This window comes from Perca fluviatilis, chromosome 17, assembly GCF_010015445.1.
Source record: "Perca fluviatilis chromosome 17, GENO_Pfluv_1.0, whole genome shotgun sequence".
NCBI classification, from domain to species: Eukaryota; Metazoa; Chordata; class Actinopteri; order Perciformes; family Percidae; genus Perca; species Perca fluviatilis.
Window position 1 is genome coordinate 23,015,127 of NC_053128.1, and position 26,377 is coordinate 23,041,503.

A 26,377-nucleotide genomic window follows, 5' to 3' on the forward strand; every position below is an offset into this window, starting at 1 on the left:
TAACTGGGAGCTAGAGCACATCACACACACTGCCAGGTTCAGGGGAGTTTGGAGAAAAACTTAAAAGCTATTGAGATGTGTAGAAACTCTTCTTGAGAGGTGAACACAGAAAAATAATAAAAAAGGGACAGAAGACAAAGAATGCTTCTGCAGCTGCTCAGTTTTGCTGCTCTTCTTGCTTGCGGTGAGTCTTTTTGATTACATTTTTAGGGAGGTCGAGGTATAAACTTGAAAGCACTGAACCCCGTTCTTGGAATCCTCAAAGACACAAGTGTATCAACGAACAAGAACTTAATGAAATATGAATCGAAAGTTGTGTTTTTAATGTGAGGCAGCTGTTGGGAGCACTGATTAACTACAGCTTTTTTCTGTTCTTTTGAAGAAATTATTAAAAGGGCATGGAGCACATAATGTGCAAATCCAAAATGGAAGAAAGATTGCGTGAACCATAATATTGTCACATGAATATTTTGTTTTGTCATAAAAGTAACAAAAAGATGGGTAGAAAAAAAGATTCATGTCAATTCCTACAGTGGAAATTGAAAAGGCTCTTTAAACGTATAATACAAACAGCAGTTATCTGAGCAGTATATTTACTTGAGTGGATACCACAGAATAAGCGTTACATAAGCCATACGGTTAATAGTCTGTTTATCAGAACAAAGAAATAAAAAATGTATCGTTCAAGAGACTTCTAAACCTTTTGTACTTTGGTGTTCAACTCATTTTTAATATTGGTTTGCTACTACTACTTTCTGTCACAAATATTTAATAAAATCAACTGCTTATCTTAAGAATGTGAAGAAAATGTCTCTACACTGGGTTACTTTCCTGCCAATTTTTGTTTACCAATTGTCTTTAGAAAGAAATGATGGTTTATTCTTAGGAAATAATTTAACTGGCAGAGGATTGTAGTATATTTTCTATTCTGAAATATTTTTTATCAGTGGTCATCCAAGCTACAGAGTATAATGGTTTAGTCTTTTAGGCACTGATGGCAGGTTTTAGTATCTGACGTTTTTGAAGCCTCTCTCTGGTGGTAATGTAATTGTTTGAGATGGAAAGTCAGTTGGGAGGCAGTTCAACTTTGTGTCAGTGATGGTTTTCTTGTGGTCTTTCAACTCATTACAGATGCGTGCAAAACATGTGATTCTATAGTCTTGTTGAAGTTGTTAAAGTCAAACATTACCCAAAGATTTGTTTGAGAGTTGACTGGCATGGCTGGACTGTGGATCTGTCATGGGACTTTTATGATTGATGGGCATTCAAATGATTTACCATCTTGTGAAATTTCCCATCAACTGGGCAATTTCTTTTTTTTTTTTACTTATCAACCATGAAAAGTAATCACAATACTTTTATTCTACTATTCTTGCTGACCAAAAGATGTTATTCTATCTTGTAATCTGCGTAATTCCATTCAAGTGCATCAATTCTACATACGTCCGTATTTAAAAAAGTATTTCTTTGAAGCAGTGTAAACATGTGATTAACATACTGCTGTGGTTAATATGTATTTAGTTGACCAATAAACTAAAATCGTAGTGTTTCATTAAAAAGCATGGTGGTAGTAGGTGAGTAGGGTGGAGAAGGGTAGTATTTTTGATGTACTGCCTCATTTCTGTTATTTTCTAATCAACGTATTTTTTCATCAATATATCATGTTTTGGTTATATACATGCACAAATAATTTGTTTTTTTGTTGTGTTTTCAGCCCATTGCCAGTGTCAGCAAGGCTGGAGGGAGTATGAGAATAAATGTTACTTCTTTTCAACTGATACAAAGTCATGGATGGAGGCCAACGCATTTTGTTTGGGGCTTAACACCAACCTGATGAGCATTCTGGACATTCATGAAAGGGTGAGGAGGCATGCAGAGATTTAAGTTTGATAAATGTGCTCTTATCATTTCACACACTTGGGTTAATTTATTTTTATTTCTAGTTGTGGGTAAGGACACAAATTGGCACGGAGAGCTACTGGATCGGCCTAAATGACCAAATCTCAGAAGGTGTCTGGGAGTGGAGTGATGGGAGTCTTTTTATACCATACATATCGTATGTAATACTGTTACCACTTAAATATCAGCAAAAGGAGTTACATTTATTAAAGTTGTACATGAATTAAAGTGTGATAAAAGCCTTTTTTACTGAAGTTTATTCAAAATAATTTCTCTCTTGTTTCAGATACTGGATGCAAGGCCAGCCTGATAACTGGGGCGATGAACCCGGGGAGGACTGTGGTCAGGTAGTAGGATCTAGCTTTGGACAGTGGAATGACGAGAACTGTGGCGTTAAGAGGAAATACATCTGCAAGTACATGAACCGTAAGTCCGCCAACTGTAAAACTGAAACTCTTTAAGGCTACGTTTTTCTCCTCGGTTACATGGGTAACAGAAATGACATTTAACTCTAAGTGGAATAATAGTTGTTTTCATTTATGATTTCTCTGAAGATTTAAATTTATGCTAAACCAATAATATTTTTATTATTTTCATGCAAAATTGATCAAATCTCAACATAAATGAGCTCAGATCAGATACTTTATAGTTCCTCTAGATCATGGGCTGAACGAGGGGGACTTACTACTTCTAAAACATATTTTCTTTTCTGCTCTTTAGCGAATCCTAGCCCACAGTGTGACTTAGCCAACGGCTGGACACAGCACGGCTCCAGCTGCTACAAATTGAAGGCGGACACCAGAAAGAGTTGGGCAGCAGCGAGACATGACTGCGTGCAGGACGGAGGAGACCTGGTGTCCATTGCCACAGCAGAAGAGGAGCAGTATGTCACAGGATCACTGGATCCATCATGGATTGACCTCTGGATTGGGCTTTCCACACTGGTGAGAGGAGCATACTGGCATTAAGAAGCTCACTTGCCTCTTTATTATTTAATATTGGATATGAATATCGATTACATCAATGTTAATATGAGCTTTGATTCTTCAGAAATGCAACAAGATTTCATGTCAAGTTGAAGCAGGAAACAGTCAGTACACCTGGTCTGATGCTCTCCCAGTGGGGTACACAAACTGGGCGAACGGTGAACCTTCAGGGTAAAATATAAAACTGTTTGCTAGTCATTTAAATTAATATTAATTTGTGCTATCAAGGTTTAAACTCATGCTGTCCAACAGTGATACACAGGCCGGCTCATGTTCTGCGATCATCAAGGATTCATCAACTACATTTGGGAAATGGAGATCCCATGTGTGCAGATATGAACGTCCTTACATGTGTAAACGACCACTGAACAGTAAGATGGATTGTTTTGAAAATACACAAAGATGATATCTCTTATTTTCATTATAAAAGTATAACAATGTTGTTTAGATTCTTTCCTTTTTACCTCTAACATTTTCCTGCTGTTCCCCTAAAACTCCCCTGCAGCCATCTGCCCTTCTGGCTGGCTGAGCTTCGCTGGCAGTTGTTACTGGATGGTCAGTAATATCAATCTGTTGACCACCTGGCATGAGGCCAGCACCAAGTGCTCCGATATGGGGGCCCACCTGCTGATTATAAACAGGTAGGAACAATGTAACTTTTAAAAGAAGAAATAGCACAATCTTCCTCTTACAAATCAAAAGTTGAATTCATACAGATACTGTATGACCACCACCCTTAACATTGCTAATATCACCTAATGGTCGCTAATTTATACAATACTGAGTCGGTTTGCTGACTTTAGGACCACATTATGTTTTGGCCAGTGATAGATAAACATTTCAATGGTTTTATCCCAAAAGGTAAAGCTGTATTTATTGATTTTTTTGGCAAAAAACAAGCTGAAAACACAAGTTCAACATAATATTGGCATTATTAAGTTGCACATGTTTTAGCAAGCAGGTGCCTATTTACACATCAAGCAGACAGAACAATGAGATGAATGTCTAATATTCACTCTCTTAGATCTGTTTTTGGTCTCCACCCCCTCCTAAGGGGAATATCTATCTCTATAGCTGCTAAATGCTCAACTATTTTACTACTAGCAGCTTTGTCTGGTTGCCTTTTAGTGTAGTGTATAGTAGCTCTATCTGAGCTTTTTAACTTAAAACAGTTGACTGCTGTGGGCCAGAAAACCAAAACAATGAGCTAAAAGAGGCTAAAAGACTGAGTAGCTGAGCAGGACTGCAGGAGAACTGTAGAAATCTTACCCTGTCTGTTATTTTTGACCCATTCCTTATGTGCAGTCAAGAAGAACAGTTCTTCATAAATGGAAACCTTCCAGACTTTCACCAAGTTGACATTCCTGACATCTGGATCGGTTTATCAGGTACTCTTCACACTATATGTTTTGATGCTCACTGTGAAACAGAAACAAAAATGTCTTGTTATCGCTACAATTAATGTGATTTGTGAAAATGCTCTTTTCATTCATTTTGCGGTTTGTGATGTTACCAGATAAGGACCAGGACGGGGATTTCAAATGGGTGGATAAAGGAGCGATTACTTTTTCAAACTATGGTCCTGGTTGGCCTAGAAACACTGCTGGCACCTGGGACTGTGGACAAATCTTCACAGGTAGAATCCTGAACCATTTTAACCTCGAACTGACACTTTGGCAGGCATTGTAAGACCAACATCACTTCATGTTCTCTTCCAGGAAATTATGAGGGCAAATGGGAAACAACTAGCTGCTTCAAGAGCATGGGTTACATTTGTGAGATGACAGGTGGACAGAACATCAAACCAACTTCAGCTCCTGGTCAGTCAGACTTCATGTTTCCTCCTCACATACTGACTAGCTAAAGCTTTGTTAATAACTTTTTAATAAAAGTTAATACATGTTTTTGCTTCAGATTCCCACTGTGACCCTGGATATTTGTTGTATGGGGACTTCTGCTATCACTTTGAGAGTGAGTCAGTGAAAAACTGGCAGGATGCTGATACTCACTGTAGCAGAGATCAGGGTCATCTGGCCAGCTTCCACTCACAGGAAGAACTGAGTTTCCTAACTGGTGAGCGGCTAAGAAAGCATTCTAGTTCATCTAATCATCATGAAATAATTTATCAAGAAATTATATGTTATATTATATATTTTGTGAATGTAAAAATATTGTGCTTGGTTTTTATCTGCAGCTCACATGCCAGGGGAAGCCTGGGTTGGTTTGAATGATATCAATGTTGAAAATCAGTGGGTATACACCGATGGAACTCCTGCGGTAAGTGATGACGACATGAACATATTGTTTGATACATATACCTTTAAACTGCTATGAGTTTGACACCAAGAAATTAAATAATCATCTTGAACAACCCCCATAATCACAAACATTTAGAAATCATGTAAGATTCTGTTCTCTCCTCAATGTTCCACTAATAAAATGCTGCAGTCTGACTGTGAAGCTGCTCATGATGAAGCAACATTTGTTTCTTTGGCTATCAGGACCTCCTCCCATGGGCGACCAACCAGCCAGACAACTGGGAGGACAACGAGGACTGTGCGCACCTCAGAGGGATGGATCACCATGAACCTGGAAAACTCAATGATGATTTCTGCACCTCCACTAAGAAATTTATCTGCAAAAAAGGTTTGATATACTACTTTTTTACCGTATGCCTCTTGTGTTGTATTCATTCTGTATTTTGTAGTGATTCTTTGCCTATGTCTCTCCATAGCCAAGGGACAAGGACCTCCTCCCCGGCCCCCAACATCTGGACCAGGTTAACTTGATACTACACTGATCATTACACTTTAAGCATGCTCTGAGTCCGATAATATGTGTGTTTATCTGGATATATGGACTGTTGTGTTTGTTACAGGATGGAATGAGAAATGTGGTTCTTGGATGGCTGACCCTTTTAACGACCACTGCTACCAGTTTAACTACCTGTCCATGAGGACGTGGGCAGAAGCTCGGGCCGACTGTGTCAACCAGGGAGGAGACCTCGTCAGTATCACCGATCCCTTCGAACAGGCCTTCATACAAGGTATGACCTTTACATTTACATCTTTACTCTTTGTTCATGTTCTTCATTGAGAGTTCACATGAGTATATCAACAGGTATTTGCGTAACAGTTTACTCGAATATACCACATAAGCTTTTTGAAGGACTACATTAAAGCATGTCTTTGTCCCAATTATGTCTGGAACTGAAATATCATAAGAAATAAGTTGTTCAATATTCCAAGAATAAAGTTGTACGTGAATTCTCGTCAGACGGTGTCACCTTGTTTTTACTTTCAATAACGTGTTCAATATAAAAAAATAAAATAAAATTGTAATATTCAGATATTTTCTAATACTACGATTTATATAATTATATAATAGTTCAATTTAATTCCACAGTGACTCTAATAATCTGTCATACTCTAACTACCTAAAGTGTAATATATATATATATATATAAATATATATATACACTACCAATAAACAAATTTAAACCTTATATACTTTTCATTTTGAGGTTGCTTTAAAGCCACTGTGTGACTAGATAGATAGATTTTTATTGATCACAAAAAAATGGGAAATTACAGTGTTGCAGCAGCTAAATATCAGACCCACAGCACACATTAAATAATAGGATACAATATACATGAAATAATAATAGAATAGAATACAATATAATATAATACAATACAAGGACAAATATTTAAAATATATTTATATTTGTTTGTAGAAAAGTGAGACAATTCTGGTGAAAATTGGTCTAGTCTGTAGTCTGTATATGTGTTGCTTTCCTGTGTGGGAGAAGGTGTAGTGGTGTGTACTGGTATATGCGACAGTTTATTTTTAAAACGGTACTACCACCAGGGGGCAACAACAAGCATTTGTCAATTTCTGCACATAGTGCTTTTAAAGAGGAACTTAACACCAAAAATCTTGTTTCCACTGACCTTCAGTGGTTTAACTTCTTACTTTGCTGCAGTCGTGTACAGCTGGACTCCTGGACACAGTGACATCACTGTTGGTTGTGGAAGCAAGTTCAACAAAACATACTTCTAAAATTTTCTTCCAGACAAAACTTTCTCTGGTAGAAAGAAACTTTTCTGGAAATATTATTAAGCTTGACTCGCCCTAACTTGTATTTTGATGCTTCCTCTCAGGCTTGATCCAGCTGAGTCCCACAGGGATCTCTCTGTGGATGGGCGGTCATGATTCTGTCACCGAAGGCGGCTGGGAGTGGTCAGATGGTTCTCCTTTCAGATACATCCGCTGGAATACAGGTTAATTTAAAGCCAAATATATTCTGCACAATTTCTGTGAGCATATAAGAATCATTGTTTTGCAGAAAAATGACAACTGAATTCCCATTCTTCATGTTTCTTCACAGGTAACCCAGACGACTATTACGGTGAAGACTGCCTGTCTATTTATATTAACAACGGCTACTGGAACGACGACAACTGTGAGAACAAAAGAGGATACATCTGCAAGCGGAAAGGTAAGATATGTTGTTTTAATTTTTGTTGTTGACACTTGCAAACAGAAGACATTAATTCACCCTAACCCATTTATTTAGAGTGTTGACTGTAATGCTATTCTCACGTTTCCTCTTTCAGGAAAGACACCTGAGCCTCCTCCACCTCATGATGGTAACAATTCCTCACTGTCTGGCATGGCTTCTGCACAGTGACTTCTTAAAACAAAACAGAATGTCATGATCAGTTATATTTACCGTGGTAAAGTTGGTTTTATATTGGACGTTGGATATTCGACACATTCGAAAAATCTATTATGCAGCTTACGCTTTCAACCTATTCAGGTCAAACCACTTGTGATGAACTCAGCTAACCACCCTACACATTGCACAAAGCTTCTTTTTTCAAAAAACTCATCCTTTAATTTTTTAAATATTTTTTTATGTAAAAGAATGCTTTAAATCTATTATGCAGCCTGTCCTTTTGACCTATTCAGGTCAAACCACTTGTGATGAACTCAGCTAACCACCCTACACATTGCACAAAGCTTATTTTTTCAAAAAACCCATCCTTTAATTTTTTAAATATTTGTTTATGTAAAAGAATGCTTTAAATCTATTATGCGGCCTGTCCTTTTGACCTATTCAGGTCAAACCGCTTGTGATGAACTCAGCTAGGTCCCCTGCACATTGCACAAAGCTTCTTTTTTTTAAAAACCCATCCTTTAATTTTTTTAATATTTTTTAATGTAAATAAATGCCATAAATCTATTATGTGGCCTGACCTTTTGACCTATTCACGTCAAACCACTTGTGATGAACTCAACTAACCCCCCTACACATTGCACAAAGCTTATTTAAAAAAAAACCCATCCTTTAATTTGTTTTATGTAAAAAAATGCTTTAAATCTATTATGTGACCTGACCTTTTGACCTATTCAGATCAAACCACTTGTGATGAACTCAGCTAACCACCCTACACATTGCACAAAGCTTCTTTTTTCAAAAAACCCATCCTTTAATTTTTTTAATATTTGTTTATGTAAATAAATGCTTTAAATCTATTATGCGGCCTGTCCTTTTGACCTATTCAGGTCAAACCACTTGTGATGAACTCAGCTAAGTCCCCTACACATTGCACAAAGCTTCTTTTTAAAAAAAACCCATCCTTTAATTTTTTAAATATTTTTTAATGTAAATAAATGCCATAAATCTATTATGTGGCCTGACCTTTTGACCTATTCACGTCAAACCACTTGTGATGAACTCAAATAACCCCCCTACACATTGCACAAAGCTTCTTTTTTTAAAAAACCCATCCTTTAATTTTTTAAATATTTTTTAATGTAAATAAATGCCATAAATCTATTATGTGGCCTGACCTTTTGACCTATTCACGTCAAACCACTTGTGATGAACTCAACTAACCCCCCTACACATTGCACAAAGCTTCTTTTTTCAAAAAACCCATCCTTTAATTTTCTTAATATTTTTTAATATTAAAAAATGTCATAAATCTATTATGTGGCCTGACCTTTTGACCTATTCACGTCAAACCACTTGTGATGAACTCAGCTAACCACCCTACACATTGCACAAAGCTTCTTTTTTAAAAAAACCCATCCTTTAATTTTTTTTATGTAAAAAAAGCTTTAAATCTATTATGTGGCCTGACCTTTTGACCTATTCACGTCAAACCACTTGTGATGAACTCAACTATCCCTAACACATTGCACAAAGCTTATTTTTTCAAAAAACATCCTTTAATTTTTTAAATATTTTTAATGTAAATAAATGCCAGAAATGTATGATATGTTCCTTTGACCTATTCAGGTCAGACCACCTTGTGATGAACTCACCCCTTGCACAAAGCTTATTTTTCAAAAACCCATCCTTTAATTTTGTTAATATTTTTTAATATTAAAAAATGTCATAAATCTATTATGTGGCCTGACCTTTGTGCAATGTGTAGGATGGTTAGCTGAGTTCATCACAAGTGGTTTGACGTGAATAGGTCAAAAGGTCAGGCCACATAATAGATTTATGACATTTTTTAATATTAAAAAATATTAAAAAAATTAAAGGATGGGTTTTTTTTAAAATAAGCTTTGTGCAATGTGTAGGGGGGTTAGTTGAGTTCATCACAAGTGGTTTGACCTGAATAGGTCAAAAGGACAGGCCGCATAATAGATTTAAAGCATTTTTTTACATAAAAAAATATAAAAAAAATTAAAGGATGTTTCTTTTTTAAAAATAAGCTTTGTGCAATGTGTAGGGGACTTAGCTGAGTTCATCACAAGGGGTTTGACCTGAATAGGTCAAAAGGTCAGGCCGCATAATAGATTCAAAGCATTTATTTACATAAAAAAATATTTAAAAAATTAAATTTGGGGTTTTTTGAAAAACGAAGCTTTGTGCAATGTGTAGGGTGGTTAGCTGAGTTCATCACAAGGGGTTTGACCTGAATAGGTCAAAAGGTCAGGCCGATAATAGATTCAAAGCATTTATTTACATAAAAAAATATTTAAAAAATTAAATTTGGGGTTTTTTGAAAAACGAAGCTTTGTGCAATGTGTAGGGTGGTTAGCTGAGTTCATCACAAGTGGTTTGACATGAATAGGTTGAAAGGGCAAGCTGCATAATAGATTTTTCGAATGTGTCGAATATCCAACGTCCAATATAAAACCAACTTTACCACGGTGTTATATTTGCACATCAACTATATCTACAAATGGCATGAAACAGCAATGAATTTGCCATCAAGTAAATACTTGAAGTGTGAATCCTTCCTGCTGCAGGTTTCATGACGGCGCTGGTGTGCCAGGACTCCTCTGCTGTCCTTCACTGTCCACATGGAAGTGTAATTAACGTCCAGTCGGCTTTCTACGGACGAAAGAGTGATGACATCTGTCCACACCTGGATGGTTCAGGGGGAGGTGCTGCACAGTACTCACTATGGCAATGTGTAGCCTATTGTTGCCTTTTGACATTAAATCGTATGCTGTATTAATAAGTAAATATTGATCTATGTTTAATCTAAATATAATCACTGTTCTGTAGGAAGCTGCACAGTGGAAGGTGTCCTTCCTTACATTAGAAAGCAATGTGACAACCATCCTCACTGCTTTGCATTCGCCCATGTGGAGGTGGACCCCTGTCCCACAGTTTCCAAATACCTTGAGATCGTCTACAGCTGTGAACAAAAAGGTGGACTCTTCTTTTCGTTTTTTTTGATTCATTTTAGCAGTTTAAAATCCAACCTCCATGTCTGCCAGAGTATCACAAAATGCCCCAGAATATTTTACAATCAAAGTTTTGATTTGTGATTTGGCTGCTCACAGTGTGTCTGCAAGGCCTGGGTGTCGAGGACGGGAACATCACAGACTCCCAGCTCTCTGCTTCGTCCTCCACTGGTCTCTTCACTCCCAACAAAGCTCGTTTGAATGGAAATTCCTGCTGGATGCCTTCAGGAAGCCGTATGTACCACCCCAGCTGTCACACATACAAATAACATTTTAATCGATTGTTAAAGGGGAAGACAGAGTTTCATCTTTATTTGATGTTGAATTGGTATCCTCACATTAACCTCATTCTACATATAATGTCCCATCTTCCAGCAACTTCAAGCTGGATCCAGGTAAATCTGGGCCAGACCAGAAAAGTAACAGGAATAGTAATCCAGGGTTGTCCTCAAAATGACCACTGGCTCACCAAATTTAAGATCCAGCACAGTACGGACGGAACAAGCTGGACTGACTACACTGCTGACGGCCAGGTGAGTAAGCAGAGACGGCCACCTGCTGAACTTAAACCTTCCTGGTTCAAAACCAAACCGTGAAGACGGAGAACAGTTTGTCATTCTGGATTTTCTTGATTTCCAGTTTTTCCCAGGCTCAACAGACAGAAACAGTCCTGAAACTCAGCTACTGGGTACACCTGTGTCAGCCCAGTATGTCCGCATTCTCCCACTGGAGTTCAGCGGTCAGGCAGGCCTTCGCTTCGACGTCTTAGGGTGCACACCAGACTGTAAGAAAAACACTTCGAAGTCAAAGTAAACGTTATTATCCTGTAATGTGAAATTCATGTGGTCTTACACACGTATAGTGTTACAAACCTATATATTCAAAAATAAATACTTACTTATTATTGTTCAGAATCTGCTGTGATAGTGTCGTCACAAATAAACACTGATGGCCAATAATGAAAAATTGTGGTTCAACAGATGCAATCACATGCGCCAATGTGCCCAACTTCAACTTTGCCAATGATAAAATGACGTAAGTGAAACTTGAAATAACATTTTTACACATATAGTGATGTACTTCATACTATGTAGCCTTTGTATTCTGTTCTGTGTGATATTTTGAGATATTTCCGTTCATCATACACACTGAAGCAACAGATTACCATGTGTTTTTCAGTGTTCATTGTCCAGCTAGCTGTGCCAATGCTAATTACAGAGTGTACGGCACTACAGTATATCGTGGGGTATGTGAGTGTATTGTTTAACCTGTATCACAACTTCAGTACAGTATTGAGGAAAGATTTTTTTTTTTTTATAGAAATATATATTTCTCTCTCTGCTCTGTCTCCTCTAACAGGACTCAAACATATGTGCTGCAGCTATCCATGCTGGAGTGATATTAAATGACATCGGAGGAGACTGTACTTTGTTGAAAGCTGCAGGACAGAACTTCTATGCGGGCTCCACCAGGAATGGCATCACCTCAAGACAGTAAGCAGCAGAGTTTCAAACTAAATCCCTTTTTCAGTCCTGGGAGGCTAATTTAGTAACGCATTTATTTTTCTACAGATTTGATGGAAACTATGCTGTGTCGTACACTTTTGCAGATGGGGGTGAGTTGAGATGCATTTACTAAATGAATCTCTTTCCTCTGAGCAGACCATTCTTTTTGTGTGTTTTACTGTGTGTGTGTGTGTGTGTGTTTTTTAGTTCACGATAATTGCACTTATTCTGAATTCTGTCCTACAGAGCTGAGGTGTTCAGGGCCTGACTGGTACGAGTTTGGAGACTTCTGCTACAAACCTTTTCAAGACAAAAAAACATGGCATGGTGCCCAGCACACCTGCAGGACTATCGGTGCTCAACTCGTGTCCATCCTCTCAATGAAGGAGCAGAGCTGGCTGGAAAGCTACTTGTACATGGGTATGGATCTGGAAAAATAGGAGATTAAAGCTGAAAAAATTAGAAAAAAGTAGAAAGGAGGTTGAAGGAAAAGGTAACACCTAAAATGAACTTTTATTCTCTCCCACATAAAGCATTTAGGGTTAGTGATTACATTTTGACTCTGCCAGTTTGTGGCCTTTGGTAGGCTGCTGAGATAGAGAAAAGAAAAAGAAAGCACATTAAAAATATCTAATTGAATTTATTCTGAGGTTGTTGTTTTTTTTTTTTACAGCCACCAGTGACGTGTGGACTGGTCTGAATGACCTGGTTGTGACTGGTATGTACACCTGGTCTGATGATCACATGGTTACCTTCACTTACTGGGCTCCAGGGGAACCCAACAACCACGATGGGTTCAGTGAAGACTGTGTTGAGATGTTACACCAGGTGAGAAGGATTGAAATAACTCATATACTAGTATTATACATTTTATACTACAGATTCAAAGCCAAAATCTGACAAAAGTGTATCTTTATTCTTTTTGCAGTGAATTGTGGTCATTTTTATGTTAATTTCATCTTTTCCAGACTGGACGATGGAACGACGTGTCCTGTACAGAACTCAATACCTACATATGTAAAATGCCCAAAGCACATTACCCATTGCCCTCTGTAAAACCCACTGTGTATGGGTGTGCTCAGGTAGGACAAACTCTACCCATACATTTTATTTTTTTTATTTTTCTGTCCTCTATCCAAGCTTAGACCTGAGTAATGATGCTATAAAAACAGTGCATGTTGTGTAACAAGATATGTCTGTGATATGTGACAGGGCTGGGATGCATACGGCTACTCCTGCTACTGGATGGAGGAGACCACCAGGAGCTGGTCAGAGGCTAAGGATTTCTGTAAAGAGCAGGACGGCTTCTTACTGCACATCGGAGACATGTGAGTGACAACCTATCCCCATTCCTATTGTCCACCTTTTTGATGAATAAAGTCAGTTTCTTTATTTATTCAGAATGTTTGAGCTACCTCACTTGTTGTTACATTCTTGCCTAAAGGTTTTCTCCCTTTCTCAGACTTCTTTATGTTCTACTGTTCTGGACAGCAATAGTGTAATACATTATTTGCAGGGGCACAGTTGTATTAATTTTTCCCTTCCCGTCATCATTTAAGGATGCGTGCGATGTGGAGTGTGTGGGAATTAAATGTTATTGTGATGTTTCCCTTTAGAATTTCTCTTTGTCACATTTCTGATCTGTAACTTGTTAAAAGACATTTATACATTACATAATGGTAGCAGATTTAGGGTCTTAAGGATTCGGTCATGATAAAGGAAAAACCTGGTTAGCCATAGTTTTTAATTGAATCTATTTGTCTTTTACTGCAGTTATGAGCAGGCCCATTTTACAGTGGCACTGTCAGGAAAGACGGGTATGTGGTGGATCGGCCTGCGTGCTAAAGGAGAGGCAGGTGGAGGGGTCGACTACATCTGGGACAACGGCTCACCTCTCACCTTCACTCACTGGGACAGAGATCAGCCAGGTACAGCACTAACTAAACACTAACCCTAATATCAGCTGGAAAGGATGAGACATGTATGATACAGTACATACACATTGGAAAATGTCCTTTCTGTCTCTAGATAACGGGGATGGGACTTGTGTGACTATGACAACGGGTCAGATTGGTGGTTTCTGGGATGACCAGCAGTGCTCAGAGAAACACGCCTTTGTCTGTGAGAAACCCAGGCCTGACATCACCCCACCCACTAAGCCCCCGACTCCTCCTCCTGCACAGGGCTGTGCTGATAGCTGGACGGCTCTGCCTCACTTCAGAAACTGTTATAAGGTATATAAAGAAGTGAATTAAACACAATTCTCTGCAGGGGTCAGCGCTGATTTAATGGCTAATTTATTGCAGCTCTTCCACAATTTGGGCTGGTCCAAGAAGAAGAGCTGGGGGGCAGCACATGAGGACTGTGTCGCCAGAGGAGCTAACCTGGTCAGCATCCACAGTCAGGAGGAGGAAGAGTTCCTGTCTCTGTACAGCAAAGGCAGCAGCAAGTGGATAGGCCTCAAGCACAACCCAACAGAAGGAGGTGAGTATAATGTGTGTTTCATTCACACATCTCCCTGGTGGAAGGTAATTGGGATACGAATAAAGAATACACACACAAAAAAAAAACTCATGACCATTTCCATCATGTAGGTTATTCTTGGAGCGACGGCACACCTCTCTCTCACACCAACTGGGGCAGCGGGGAGCCCAACAACCATGAGGGCCGCGAGGAGTGTGTAGAGATGGTGAGCAGCAGCAACGGGACCTACTCCTGGTGGAACGATCTCAACTGTGACGCTCACCAGGACTGGATATGCATGATTACTAAAGGAAAGAACCCCATCCTGCCCCCAGTGCCCCCACCTCCACTCCCAGGTATTGTCCTACCTGCATGAACAAGTTTTTGTTCAGGTGTCAAAGCAATTAGGAATGTTCATTTAGAGCCGAGGTAGCAGAGAGCAACTTTTACAAAGCTTTGACTTTAATGTTTGACAAGTGTGAAACTTTACCTTCGATACAGCATGTTTGGCAATATTTATCTGGGCAAAAATGTGTTTCATTCCGATTAAATAAAGGCTGGTTAATTAATATTGTATGGCAAAAATAAATAAATTCTAAGAAAAATACACTACAGGTAAAACAGCAGCAGAGGTGGAAAGAGTAGAATTATTTTTGCTACTCAAATAGTGGCACTGTTACTTTATTGCAATGTCTTACTTCAGTAAAACATTATTGGATATCAAGATTTCAAGCTAAAATGATAATTAAAAAAATCAGTGAACAAAATAACACACTCAATGTCAAAGGCCATTTACAGGCAAATACAGCCAACTGTAAATAAATTACTCATGTGATACCTATGCTGCATCAAAAATCACTTCAAATTAAATATAAAGTGCACTTTATTTACCCTCCGCTATTATATTTGAGTGTCCTACTTCTGAGTGCCACATTTATGCACAATGTAGTAAAATTCCCCACGATGGAACAAAAAAGTATCTGTGAACAATACCACAAAGCAATTCTTCTTTTATAGATGCAAAAATTACAGTCGTGTGACACTACACCCCTCAGTGATGATAAGAACATAACAAAATGATAAGACATAAGTGTCAGAAATTTTAATTTATTGCTCACTATATAGTAAATTAGACTTTCTGATATATAAATATGTAGGGATTAGTAAATGTAGCCTGATGGACCCGACATACCTCACATATATTTATGTGGTAGGCTTTTTGTAAGTTTAATGAAGTAAAACAATGAACAGATCATATTCATGTTTGTTTCCTCAACCCTCAGCTCCTGATTGTGGTACTAACCTTGGCTGGAGGAAGAACAAAAACATCTGCTACTACTACAACGACACCGACATTGTGGATTTCCACACGGCTATGAGACGCTGTCACCAGGAGAAGGCCTTACTCGTCTCCATCCTAAACAAAGACGAACAGGCATATGTTAACAGCATGGTACGCCTCTTTTTCTTTAGAAGATAATACTGTGATATTTTACAGTGAAATATGTTTGTGTCATGTTGTACTGCTCTTCCAGGTGGGGACAGGCCAGGTGGCTGCAGCTTGGATTGGAATGAGGATGTTTGGCATTGCTGGTGGAGAATACATGTATGTGCATTTCTATGTGTTGGAGTTGAGGTTAATTTAAAGGGAGAACCTCCCTAGAATTTGCATGTTATTTTCATAATCTTGTACTGCTCACTTTTTTGTAAACTTGACTGTTAGTTTATAATCTGAGCATCAGACTGACAACCTGTGGTGAGGATGGCATTTGACACAAATAAGTGCCAAGACATTATGATAGCACTCACATTAAATTAAGCGAAATATAAAGACGTGCCGATTTAAAGCGACACGAGTCCCTAATTCAATATCAATAGAAAAACTCCAAAATGTGTCAGGCTGATGGCAACATCAATTTGAGCCTTGGTGCTGTGAGGTCTGTACAGCAGATGTTGATATTCCTGTCCAAATCACTGCAACAGCACTATGTAAATTCTGCTCCAGGGAGGTATTTCTCTTTATAATGTGCACATAAAAGGTCAATGCCAAGTTTCGGTTTTATCTGCACAGGTGGGTGGACTTCTCCCCTGTGACGTACACTCACTGGGGTCCAGGTGAGCCCAACAACGCCAACGGGGAGGAACAGTGTGTTCAGATGAACAGACATCAAGGTATTGAAATTATAATTATTGTGCTGAACGGTTTGCTGAACAGACTCCTGTTGGTGATATTTACAATGAACTCTGGCTTGGTAAGGTGGATGGAACGATGCCAACTGTGGTCGGGCTGGAGCAGGTTATGTCTGTAAGAAGTTCCCCGGAGATATTCACACCCCTCCTCCACCCACACAGCCCTGGGAGGGCAACTGCCCGGCAGGTAACACACATAAATATAAACACGAAACCTACTACATTTTTTGTGTTATTTGAAAAAAAATGCAGGTTATATGTAGATGTATGTCCTATTTTAGAGCACAGTTTCACTCGCTGAAAGTGCAGCACTTAGTCATCATACTTTTTTTTATTTGACATACTACACTATAACTTTCTATGGCGTTTTAATGACATACTATATTATGATATATTTTTTATTTTTTTGAATCAATGTTGTTCAGTACCTTTATTTATCAGGTATTTAATTCAATGGATTATCCAAAATAGACCTGTATGGTTATTTTATCTTTCAACCACTATTTCTGAAAATGTACTATTTAACAATATTATAAATTATTATGTAGCATTTTATCTATATTGCCTCAGAGAGTATTCTGAAGTCATTTCCCTATATCAAGATGTGAGCAAGACACATTAAACTGGGCTTTGTTGTTTGGAGCTGCCTGCCCCGCCTTATCCATTGCTTACTACACATCATGTACTATCATTATTGCATTAAAAGTAGTTTATTGTACATACACAAATACATGCGTTTACCATTGAGCTGTGATTATACAACCAATAACCATCAATGAAATATGATTCCTACAATGTCACCTAGTTACCTTCCTTTCCTCCAGGTTGGATGCGTTTCAAGGATAAATGCTTCATGTTCAAAGGGAAGAAAAATGACATTAAAGCCAACTGGTCTTATGCTCGGAACTGGTGCAAAGACCAAGGAGGAGAGCTGGCAGTTATTGATGACCAGTACGAGAATGGTAAGATAGATCTATGAGAAGTAAACAGTCCAGTGGCTCCAGGTCAAAGAGACTGCTCTCTAAATTGTCACCCTCTCCTCTCTTCCAGACTTTGTTTCTAGTTACCTGAGGGACCTGAGGGGTCCCACGTGGATCGGGCTGTCAGATCTCTTGTTAGAGAATCAGTACGCCTGGAGTGACGGCGTCAGCCCTGTGCTGTACACCAACTGGAACGACAAGGAGCCTAACAATGCAGGAGGAACGGTGAGAATGCTTTCTTTACACTACAGAGTTATTTATGATAAATGGAGCAAAGCAGGTGGGGAACAGTATGAATCTTGTACTCACAAAAGACAGACAGGACTAACACCTACACACGCTTAAAAAACCTCACTTATATAGTTAGATATCTTGAAGCTTCCTTGTCCTTCTCAACAGGAACACTGTGTGGCGATGGCTCACAGTCACCTGGATAGCGGCAAGTGGAACGATGACGCATGTCATAAGGATCATAGCTTTGTCTGCTACAGGAAGAAATGTCAGTAAACACGCCAGTTGTTATTCTTTCTGCTCAAATAACATTCATTTCCTTTTAGTAAGAAAAACAGAAAACATCCCAAACATTTAGCAGCTAAATCCCTGTTCAGACCTTACTGAAAGACATTTCTCCATCTGCTTCCATATCAGCGAGCAGCATCAATCCTCCACCCCCAACCAAGAGCCCCTGCCCAGCTGGCTACATCTCCTGGTACCAGAACTGCTACAAGCTGGTGGAGGAGCCGGCGACCTGGGACAAGGCTCAGACGTCCTGCGAGCAGCAGGGAGGCGACCTGGCCAGCATCGATATGAGCTACGACCAGGCCTTCGTCGCTGGAGTGGTCCTGCAGGGCAGAGCCGACGCCTGGATCGGACTCAGACGCAAGGTGCTGTCATAGAGGGAACACACAAAAGTTAACCTAAACTAAAATTTTATTAGATTAAAGCCCTGAAAACTTGGTTTCCAATCCAAACTACTTATGTATAAAAGGCATCCTTAAGTTTTCTTATTATTTAAGTTTAACACTCAAAAGCTCAGCTAGTGTCAGGTCAGACTAAACAACCCACTAACTGCCAGTAAATGAATCAATACAACAATATAAAAATAGTTCACTAGAATTAAAAGTCTTGCATTCAAAATCCTACTTAATAAAAGTACATTAATATAATCAGCCAATAATACAGTTTGGCATTGACGTTATTGAAATAAAAGCATATGAAAAGTTTAGAGAGGAACGGTTTTGGAAACTGCAGTTGGGAAAATATCTGTAAACTTTAACCAATAAAGCCAAGCTTATATTTCCTTGTAATGTAGGATGATGGCTCCTACACGTGGACAGATGGCTGGCCAGTTTTTTTCACTCAGTGGGGACCAGGAGAACCCAGCAACATTAAGGATGAGGGCTGCGTGAGTATGCACGCTTCACGCGCGTTCCACGGGACCTGGAATGATACTAAGTGTGACCAAGCTAAACCCTACATCTGCAAGATCTCCTCAGGTACGTAACACAAACTGAACTGACTTTTGCTTTTTCTTCCTATTCTCTAATCTGTCTTTTACACATAAAAAGCTTAATTTAGTCTTGAAGCGTTGATGATGTAACTTATATCATCCCTCAGAGAAACCGCCGCCGACTCCTGCCCCTGGTGACGGGAAGTGTCTGCCATTCTGGATACCCTACGGCCGCTACTGTTACTACGTGCACAACGGTAAACAGGGTTTCTCTTGGCCAGACTCCCTTCACTACTGCCAGTCGGCCAAGGCAAATCTGGTGTCCATCCACAGCAGAGCGGAGGTGGAGTTCCTCAGAAACCTCAACTACACCAAATATCACAACATCTGGATCGGCCTCACCAGGGACCGCAACTGTGAGTGTAGAAATGAACTTGGATTTTGATGACTTGGACCTGATCTTTAAATTACACGGATATATGTGCACTAACCTTTTTTGATGCTGCACCTTGTATGATTTTATAGTTGGCTGGGGCTGGACAGATCAGACGTCTCTGGGCTTCGTCAACTGGGCTCCAGGTGAGCCCAATGCAGCCTTTCACCCTGGGGAGGTAGGCGAGGAGAACTGCGTGGAGATGTACGAGGACGGACGCTGGAATGACAACAACTGCCTGCAGAAGAGAGGCTTTGCATGCCGCCACCGCCAGTGTAAGGATATTTTTTTTTAATTGTTTGACATTTGGATAAAATACAGCCTGCAGCCTTCATTTTGGTTCTCAAAGCTCTCAGGAGAAAAAAAAAAAAGTAAGAAAAGTTTCTAATTGTTTTGTTGTTTCTAACATAATTAACAGCAGATTAACATCTTCTTTGTGTGAAACCCTATTTTCAGATTATACAACAGATGATGGCGGTAATCCAATTTTCCCCACCGATGATCCAAACGTCAATAGTAAGTGGGACAAAGTGCCAAATACAATTTCCTTAAGTCATTTTTTTTTTTTTTTTTTTTTACCTTCTACTTTTCTTTCCCAGTTTATTCAATTGTAAATAACTAATGACATGTTTGAATGTTCTTTAAAAACTCTTAAAATTTAAAATATATTTTTAACCTGCTAACACATCTGCTATACGTTTGTACAGATGGAGGGGTGATAGCCGGCGCCATCATTGCAGCCATTGTGGTTTGCAGCTTGATAGCTGGATTGCTGTACTATGTTTTCAGTGTCCGAGGCTATAAACTGAGCGATTTGAGCCTGCCAACGAAAACAACCACTCCTGTTGATGTGGTAAGTTACTGATTAGCCTGTAATGGTGGAGCATGAACATGTGATTACGTTTTTACGGGAGTATAAATGCTAAATTGTGTCATTCTTCTGTTGCAGCCTGCTTTCACCAACCCCAACTTTTCAGGAGAATCAGACACATAGACCATCATTTAAGTTTTGTACAGTACATTGAATTTTTTTTCAAATCAGTGATAGTGTAATTTTTAAGTTTCCAGAGTGCTATAAGATTGAACTCTATTGTATATATTGTAATACACTAATAAAAATAATTTGTAAACTTTGTTTTAAAGTGTCGCACTTACATTTTTGGGGTGCAACAGTTGTAATGTTTACAGCAATCTGTGCCACATGGCCAAAGTAATTCAGAAATGTTGTTTATGAAACTCACTGTTAATGTGTTATTTACTGACCTTTACCACCAAATTGTGTAATTCTTGTTTCCTTAATAAAATGTGTAAACAACAATAAATTAAGAGTTAACAACAATAAATACATTTCCAGTGTTTATTCATCTCTGTACACTGCAACACAAATTCTTTACATATTTCACAAAAGGAAAAAAAGCATCCTTCAAAAACCTTTCTAACATTTTTTTCCAGTAAATAATTATTTGGACAAGAAGTGTAAACTTGTTGCAGAGTAATTCATAAATGAAGCACCAACAATCGAGGATGATGGAAATAAAGCCACATGTTGGAAAAGACAAAACAGGTGAAGTTGCACCATTATGTCCAATACCAAAAATGACGCAACGTAGCCATCTGCTGTAAGAAACTCTACAGATCATTTCTATCAGCAGCCTGCTGATGATCGGTACATAAAAATAATCCCAAATGCCGTGGCACCAGTGTACTCGCTCCTTAATTAAAAAAATATCATTTATGTGAGAAAATAAAGTCAGGAACACTTAGTGATCCTCGTTTAGCCCTTTTATCGTGTAATTGCACACAGACACGCCAACTGAATTAACACGCGAAACATTTCAAAACCCAATAGTATTAATTTCAAGAAACGTGCTATTTTAATGTGCTAATCTAAAGCAATGTTTCTTTTCCCACATTTCATACGGATTATTATTGTATCCTGGGTAATTTGTGAGAACTACGTCAACACCTTACTAAAAACTTTGAACCAACAAAACTCTTGCTTTACTGCTTCAAATCAAAGTTGCAATAAACCAGTAAAGACTAGCACAGTCCTGCAGGTCTTGGGAACATGTTGTTCTTTTGTCCAATAACGCCCTGAAATTAACAACAAATACTCAACAAAGTGCATATTTTAATAAGCTACAGTTTGGCCTTTTATTCTACTCCCACAGACTTAGTAAACATATTGCAACTCAACTTTTTCTTCTCAACATAATTGTGGGAAACCGAGGAAAGCAGCTTCCTGATGCAAAAACACAAAAGGGAACACTACTGTAGTTTCATATCTGCTGAACGACCGGTAGTCTTACTATACTTGAAAGGTAACTCAAACTGACAAACATGGCCAATGTCAAACACTACATCCACCACTATACCTAAGGAAAGTCTGGGATGTAAAATGACCCTTTTTTTTTTTGTTCTTGCAAGAAGTTAAGATTACTTTGATGCTTGTACAACTTCCATTAGGAGGGCACAAGTGCAATTCTTTTTAACAGGATGACAAGAATAATATCTAGTCAGCTCTTACAAAATTCCAATCATTATTCGTTACGACACAGACAAGAGTCAAGATGCAAACGAAGAAATGTTTATGCCTTGAAATTCCACCGATGCTACAGTTCCACCTGATACACAATGACTTCTTCATTCATCAAAGACTGAACCTTGCGGGTACGCCTCCCCTGAAATCATAAAACCTTTCCTACTTTGCCTCCTTATCTCATTATTCATGTCCAGATGTATCCTTGTTATGGGCAGCACTCAATAATCTATACATAATTCAACTTTCATTCAACATGCATTTTGTCCTGGTAGGACAAACGTCTAATTAATAGTATGGCACTTTTTTTATCCTTATAAATGCAATTATGATGGCAAAAGAAGTGTGTTTCAATCTAACCAGAGCTGAGTAAACCTGGCAACACTCATTTGAAAAACTGAAAATACAGATGCCAACAAGGGATAAGCTAAAAAAGAATAAACTGATTTTATATTAGTGCTTCTGCAACAACCTCCCCATATTTGACTCGTCTCTACTTCCTACATAGTCAAGATGAGACCGTGTCACCAATACAAAGGTTATAAGAAATGACGTCTCCCTGATTTGTGGGAGAAAATGTAGGATTTAAACTATACAAAATTCTGGAATCCAAATCAAACCAATCTTTCAGACTGAAAACAGGGAAACTCTTTTTTAGAGCGAAATTAAATACAAAACATGATACTTTTGAACAATGATTTTTGTGCCTTATAGTAACATTAATAACAAAAGTTGTGTTAATAAATAAGATCTCGGTCATGACTTGCACCACAACCACATGATAAGGCTGGGGAGAATTATAGAGCCACCAAATTGCACTTTTGGTTACATTTGATCTGCTTACATCCAAATTTAGTAGTAATAAAGAGCTGTGAATCACACATGATTCCACACCTTAACTGATGAAGAAGAGGAATAGAAGGTACAATGTAGGTGCAAGACATGAAATATGTGAATAACAACAGATGTAACCCATGTTCATGAAAGTGTGAGAAAGAGAGAGACACCAAAGTGGACATGAGAGAAAACAAATAACAAGTGCAATGATCAGTGTGGCATCATTACATCACATGAGAGGACATCTTTGTCTACCGTTTTTCGACAAGTTAATGTCCATGTGAAGTCAAGAAAACTGGCACGAGCCTGAGGGACAGTCCAGGTCGGTATCAGAAAACACACTGAGGTGAAGTAAAGAGAGAGAGAGGGGCAGCTGGAAGGATTCGTAGGTTGATGGTCACTTTACCTTCTGGCTGTCCAGCCTCAGCCAGTGGACGCCTTGTCTCGTGTAACGGACCATAGAGCTCATATTTGATGTTAGGCTCAATGGGCCCATAACTGTGTCCAGCTCTGCCAGCATACCTGAAATATACAGAAACATTAAAAGCACTGAACACCAAAACAATCATTAGCAGAACTAAAACACTGACACGAGACTTGGATTCATCCATCTATTACAGAAATTGCTTTTTGACTTGAATAAATGAATCTCATAGCCTGGTACCATTGATGTGTGTAGTGTGTCCTGTATAATGTTGTTGCTGAAATTAGAGGCTGTAATCTAGGCATAACTTTTGACTCTGATCTCTTTGGGTGCTCATGGGACAAAAGTGGTGCAGTCCTGAGACACTTAACCAAGACTAGGTCATTACTTTCCTTTTTAGAGAAGGTCCTCGTCATGCTTTTATCTCCTCCAATCTTGACTATTGGAAGACATTTTATTCTGGTACACAAAAAGCGCAAAAGTAAGAAACCATGTCACACACCAATCCCTGCAGCCTTTAACTGGTCACCTGTGAGTTATAGATTTTTATTTTTACTGATATTTTAACAGCCTTGCATGGTCACGCTCCTGCTTATATCTGTGATGTGCTATCTCCCTGTGAGCCTGATCGCTGCTTGAGTATCAGTATGCTCAGTATACTCTTAAATCTCTTTTAAAAAGGTCCCATGGCATGAAAATTTCACTTTATGAGTTTTTTTAACATTAATATGAGTTCCCCCAGCCTGCCTATGGTCCCCAATTGGCTTGAAATGGTGATAGGTGTAAACCGAGCCCTGGGTATCCTACTCTGCCTTTGAGAAAATGAAAGCTCAGATGAGCCGTTCTGGAATCTTGCTCCTTATGAGTTCATAACAAGCTAGGTTACCTCCCCTTTCTCTGCTTTGCCCACCCAGAGAATTTGGCCCACCCATGAGAGAGAGACATCATGGCTTTCAAATGAGCAAAGTGGCAGTTGGTCAAGGCCACACCCCCACCCTCCACCTTGCCCTCCCTCTCTCCTCCTCAATAGCTACAGACAGAAATGGCACATACTAAGGAAAGCTCATTGTGGGACTGGCTCTAGTGGCTGTAATTCTGCACCAAGGCTGAATTTCAGGAAAGAGACTTCAGATACAGTATTAGGGGACCACTAAGGTGTATATAAAAGCATCCAAAGAGCACCATGTCATTGGACCTTTAAAACTATTGAGATTTTATTTACTTAAATTCCTTACTGTACACTGTACTGTAAACTTAAAAAAATATTGTCAAAAAAGTATCCTTATTTAATCTATTTTATTTTAAAGCGGTGTCACAACAAATATCAAGGAGCTTTTCAGATTCATGTAGCTTCTTGCCTTAGAAGAGTTTTCGATTTAGCTTAAAAGTTTGGGAACACCGTCTCTTTTCCATCCATTCTTACCGTTGCCTTTTTGTGCCAGCTCCTCCGCCTGCTCCCAGATGTCATGCGCGCTCAAGAATAACATAGTGATGTTGACATAGCTGAATGCCACCTGTCCAATGGCATGGGGGACTGCCACAGTGCTGCCGATAGTATCCACAACCAACCCGCTGCCACTGTGGTGGGAGCCCGGACCGGAACTGGTGGATGTGTTGGCTGGAGACGGCATGTTGGGCTTGTAGGACGGGGTGTCTGTGATTCTAAAGGAAACAGGGACAAGACTTTTTATGTGCCACAACCACGACAGCTAAGTGCAAGTATGCCCAAAGAGTGAATGTAACATGCAAACTAGATGACTTACTTTGGTGTTAAAACAGGAGGATCAAGAATTGTTGAGTTCTGAAAGAGGTCCAAATTTAATTGGCAAAAAAAAACATTAACTATAAAATACTGTATCTATACATAGGAGCTACTTTTCCAACTCAGTAAAACTACTTAATTAAATTTTGCGTTAATTAGATATTACTTATTATAATTGCAAATCAATTAAACTGGCAATAAGGAGTCATGGAAATAAATTAATACTTACACTGAAGTGATCAGTGAGGGTCTTTGAATACTTGAGTGCAGTTTTGCGTTTGTGGTGAAACATGGTCATCTGCAGGAGAGACTGGCACTTCAAACTACAAGACACAATTAAATGTTATTAAATTATTCATAATTAAAATGATTTAGTAAAGAAAGCAGACTATTTTTGTGACATACTATACTATGACTTTCTTTGACATACTATCTCATTTATACGACATATTATACTATGACTTTTTATGTCATTTTTAATGACATATTATACTTAGACTTTTCTTATACAACTATTTTATGACATACTATGGCTATTATGACCTTTTTATGACATACTACAAACTCCAGAATGACAAAAGGAGTTAAATAAACCTCTCTCTGATTAATAAATGACAACAAATGAACATTAAAATAAAGCTAAAACAGGAGACAAACCACAACCATCACATCATATTTTGGGATGACATGAGAAATATTGGTGTGTGGACAAACAGCACATGAAGTATCATCTACACCTTACCATAATGCTAAAAAGTCCTTTTCTGAAGGTGAAGCACAGGGGTCCACTGAGTTTTTAAGTTTCAGTACAAACCTGAGAGAGTGGAGAATGTGGCAGTAAAAGTACTGTAATGCAGGACTCAAATTCAGTTATTGAGCCAAAACCTTCACGTTATATAAAAAAAAAATTTAAAAAACATCTCAATGTCTATGACCATGACAAGGACAAGAGCCTACTGTGCACTATATTGCTTTCCAAATATGCAAACTATAATAATAATAATAATAATAATAATAGTGCAAGTAATGATAAAAGTGGTTTCGTACTTGAGCAGTTCCACTGTCTCTGCAAACATAGTGTAGGAAGACATTGAAATGTGTGGATCTTTTTCCATCGCAATGCCACTTTCAACAAAGTACATGGCTGCATCCAGGTAGTTGAAAGCTTTACTGTGCTTATCTGACTACAG

At 38.7% G+C, this 26,377-nt stretch overlaps 2 protein-coding genes across 2 annotated transcripts in view; one reads left to right on the forward strand and one right to left on the reverse strand.

Annotated features, from left to right (window-relative positions):
* Positions 1 to 20,970, forward strand: LOC120544950 (macrophage mannose receptor 1). Its single transcript, XM_039778852.1, has 50 exons — positions 1 to 184; positions 1,715 to 1,860; positions 1,944 to 2,056; positions 2,186 to 2,325; positions 2,620 to 2,843; positions 2,950 to 3,056; positions 3,138 to 3,256; positions 3,391 to 3,526; positions 4,191 to 4,273; positions 4,402 to 4,521; positions 4,604 to 4,705; positions 4,800 to 4,958; positions 5,080 to 5,162; positions 5,387 to 5,531; positions 5,620 to 5,664; positions 5,764 to 5,931; positions 7,049 to 7,168; positions 7,276 to 7,386; positions 7,505 to 7,537; positions 10,161 to 10,298; positions 10,423 to 10,569; positions 10,704 to 10,838; positions 10,980 to 11,137; positions 11,244 to 11,388; positions 11,585 to 11,639; positions 11,784 to 11,850; positions 11,964 to 12,097; positions 12,176 to 12,219; positions 12,356 to 12,529; positions 12,783 to 12,937; positions 13,078 to 13,191; positions 13,322 to 13,437; positions 13,883 to 14,037; positions 14,138 to 14,343; positions 14,416 to 14,593; positions 14,704 to 14,928; positions 15,856 to 16,025; positions 16,108 to 16,178; positions 16,644 to 16,744; positions 16,830 to 16,949; positions 17,587 to 17,724; positions 17,813 to 17,967; positions 18,142 to 18,241; positions 18,391 to 18,626; positions 19,055 to 19,238; positions 19,360 to 19,608; positions 19,718 to 19,900; positions 20,082 to 20,141; positions 20,333 to 20,478; positions 20,575 to 20,970. The coding sequence occupies exons 1-50, from the start codon at positions 142 to 144 to the stop codon at positions 20,617 to 20,619; spliced, it is 6,501 nt and encodes a 2,166-aa protein (XP_039634786.1). The 5' UTR covers positions 1 to 141; the 3' UTR covers positions 20,620 to 20,970.
* Positions 20,969 to 26,377, reverse strand: part of aff1 (AF4/FMR2 family, member 1) — a 22,788-nt gene continuing 17,379 nt past the window's right edge. The window contains exons 14-20 of the mRNA XM_039780494.1: positions 26,235 to 26,371; positions 25,930 to 26,001; positions 25,417 to 25,510; positions 25,189 to 25,226; positions 24,849 to 25,087; positions 23,400 to 23,523; positions 20,969 to 21,183 (exon numbers count right to left, since the gene is read on the reverse strand). Of these exons, the coding sequence (XP_039636428.1) occupies positions 21,123 to 21,183; positions 23,400 to 23,523; positions 24,849 to 25,087; positions 25,189 to 25,226; positions 25,417 to 25,510; positions 25,930 to 26,001; positions 26,235 to 26,371 (765 nt within the window). The 3' untranslated portion in view covers positions 20,969 to 21,122. The remainder of the gene's footprint in view (positions 21,184 to 23,399; positions 23,524 to 24,848; positions 25,088 to 25,188; positions 25,227 to 25,416; positions 25,511 to 25,929; positions 26,002 to 26,234; positions 26,372 to 26,377) is intronic.

What these genes read in the sequence shown, in the direction of transcription:
- LOC120544950 (XM_039778852.1), top strand. Translation starts at nt 142, where the DNA reads ATGCTTCTGCAGCTGCTCAGTTTTGCTGCTCTTCTTGCTTGCG. An exon ending in GCCCCCAACATCTGGACCAG is followed by an intron (nt 5,665 to 5,763) that starts GTTAACTTGATA and finishes TGTTTGTTACAG; the next exon opens with GATGGAATGAGAAATGTGGT. An exon ending in ACTACACTGCTGACGGCCAG is followed by an intron (nt 11,138 to 11,243) that starts GTGAGTAAGCAG and finishes CTTGATTTCCAG; the next exon opens with TTTTTCCCAGGCTCAACAGA.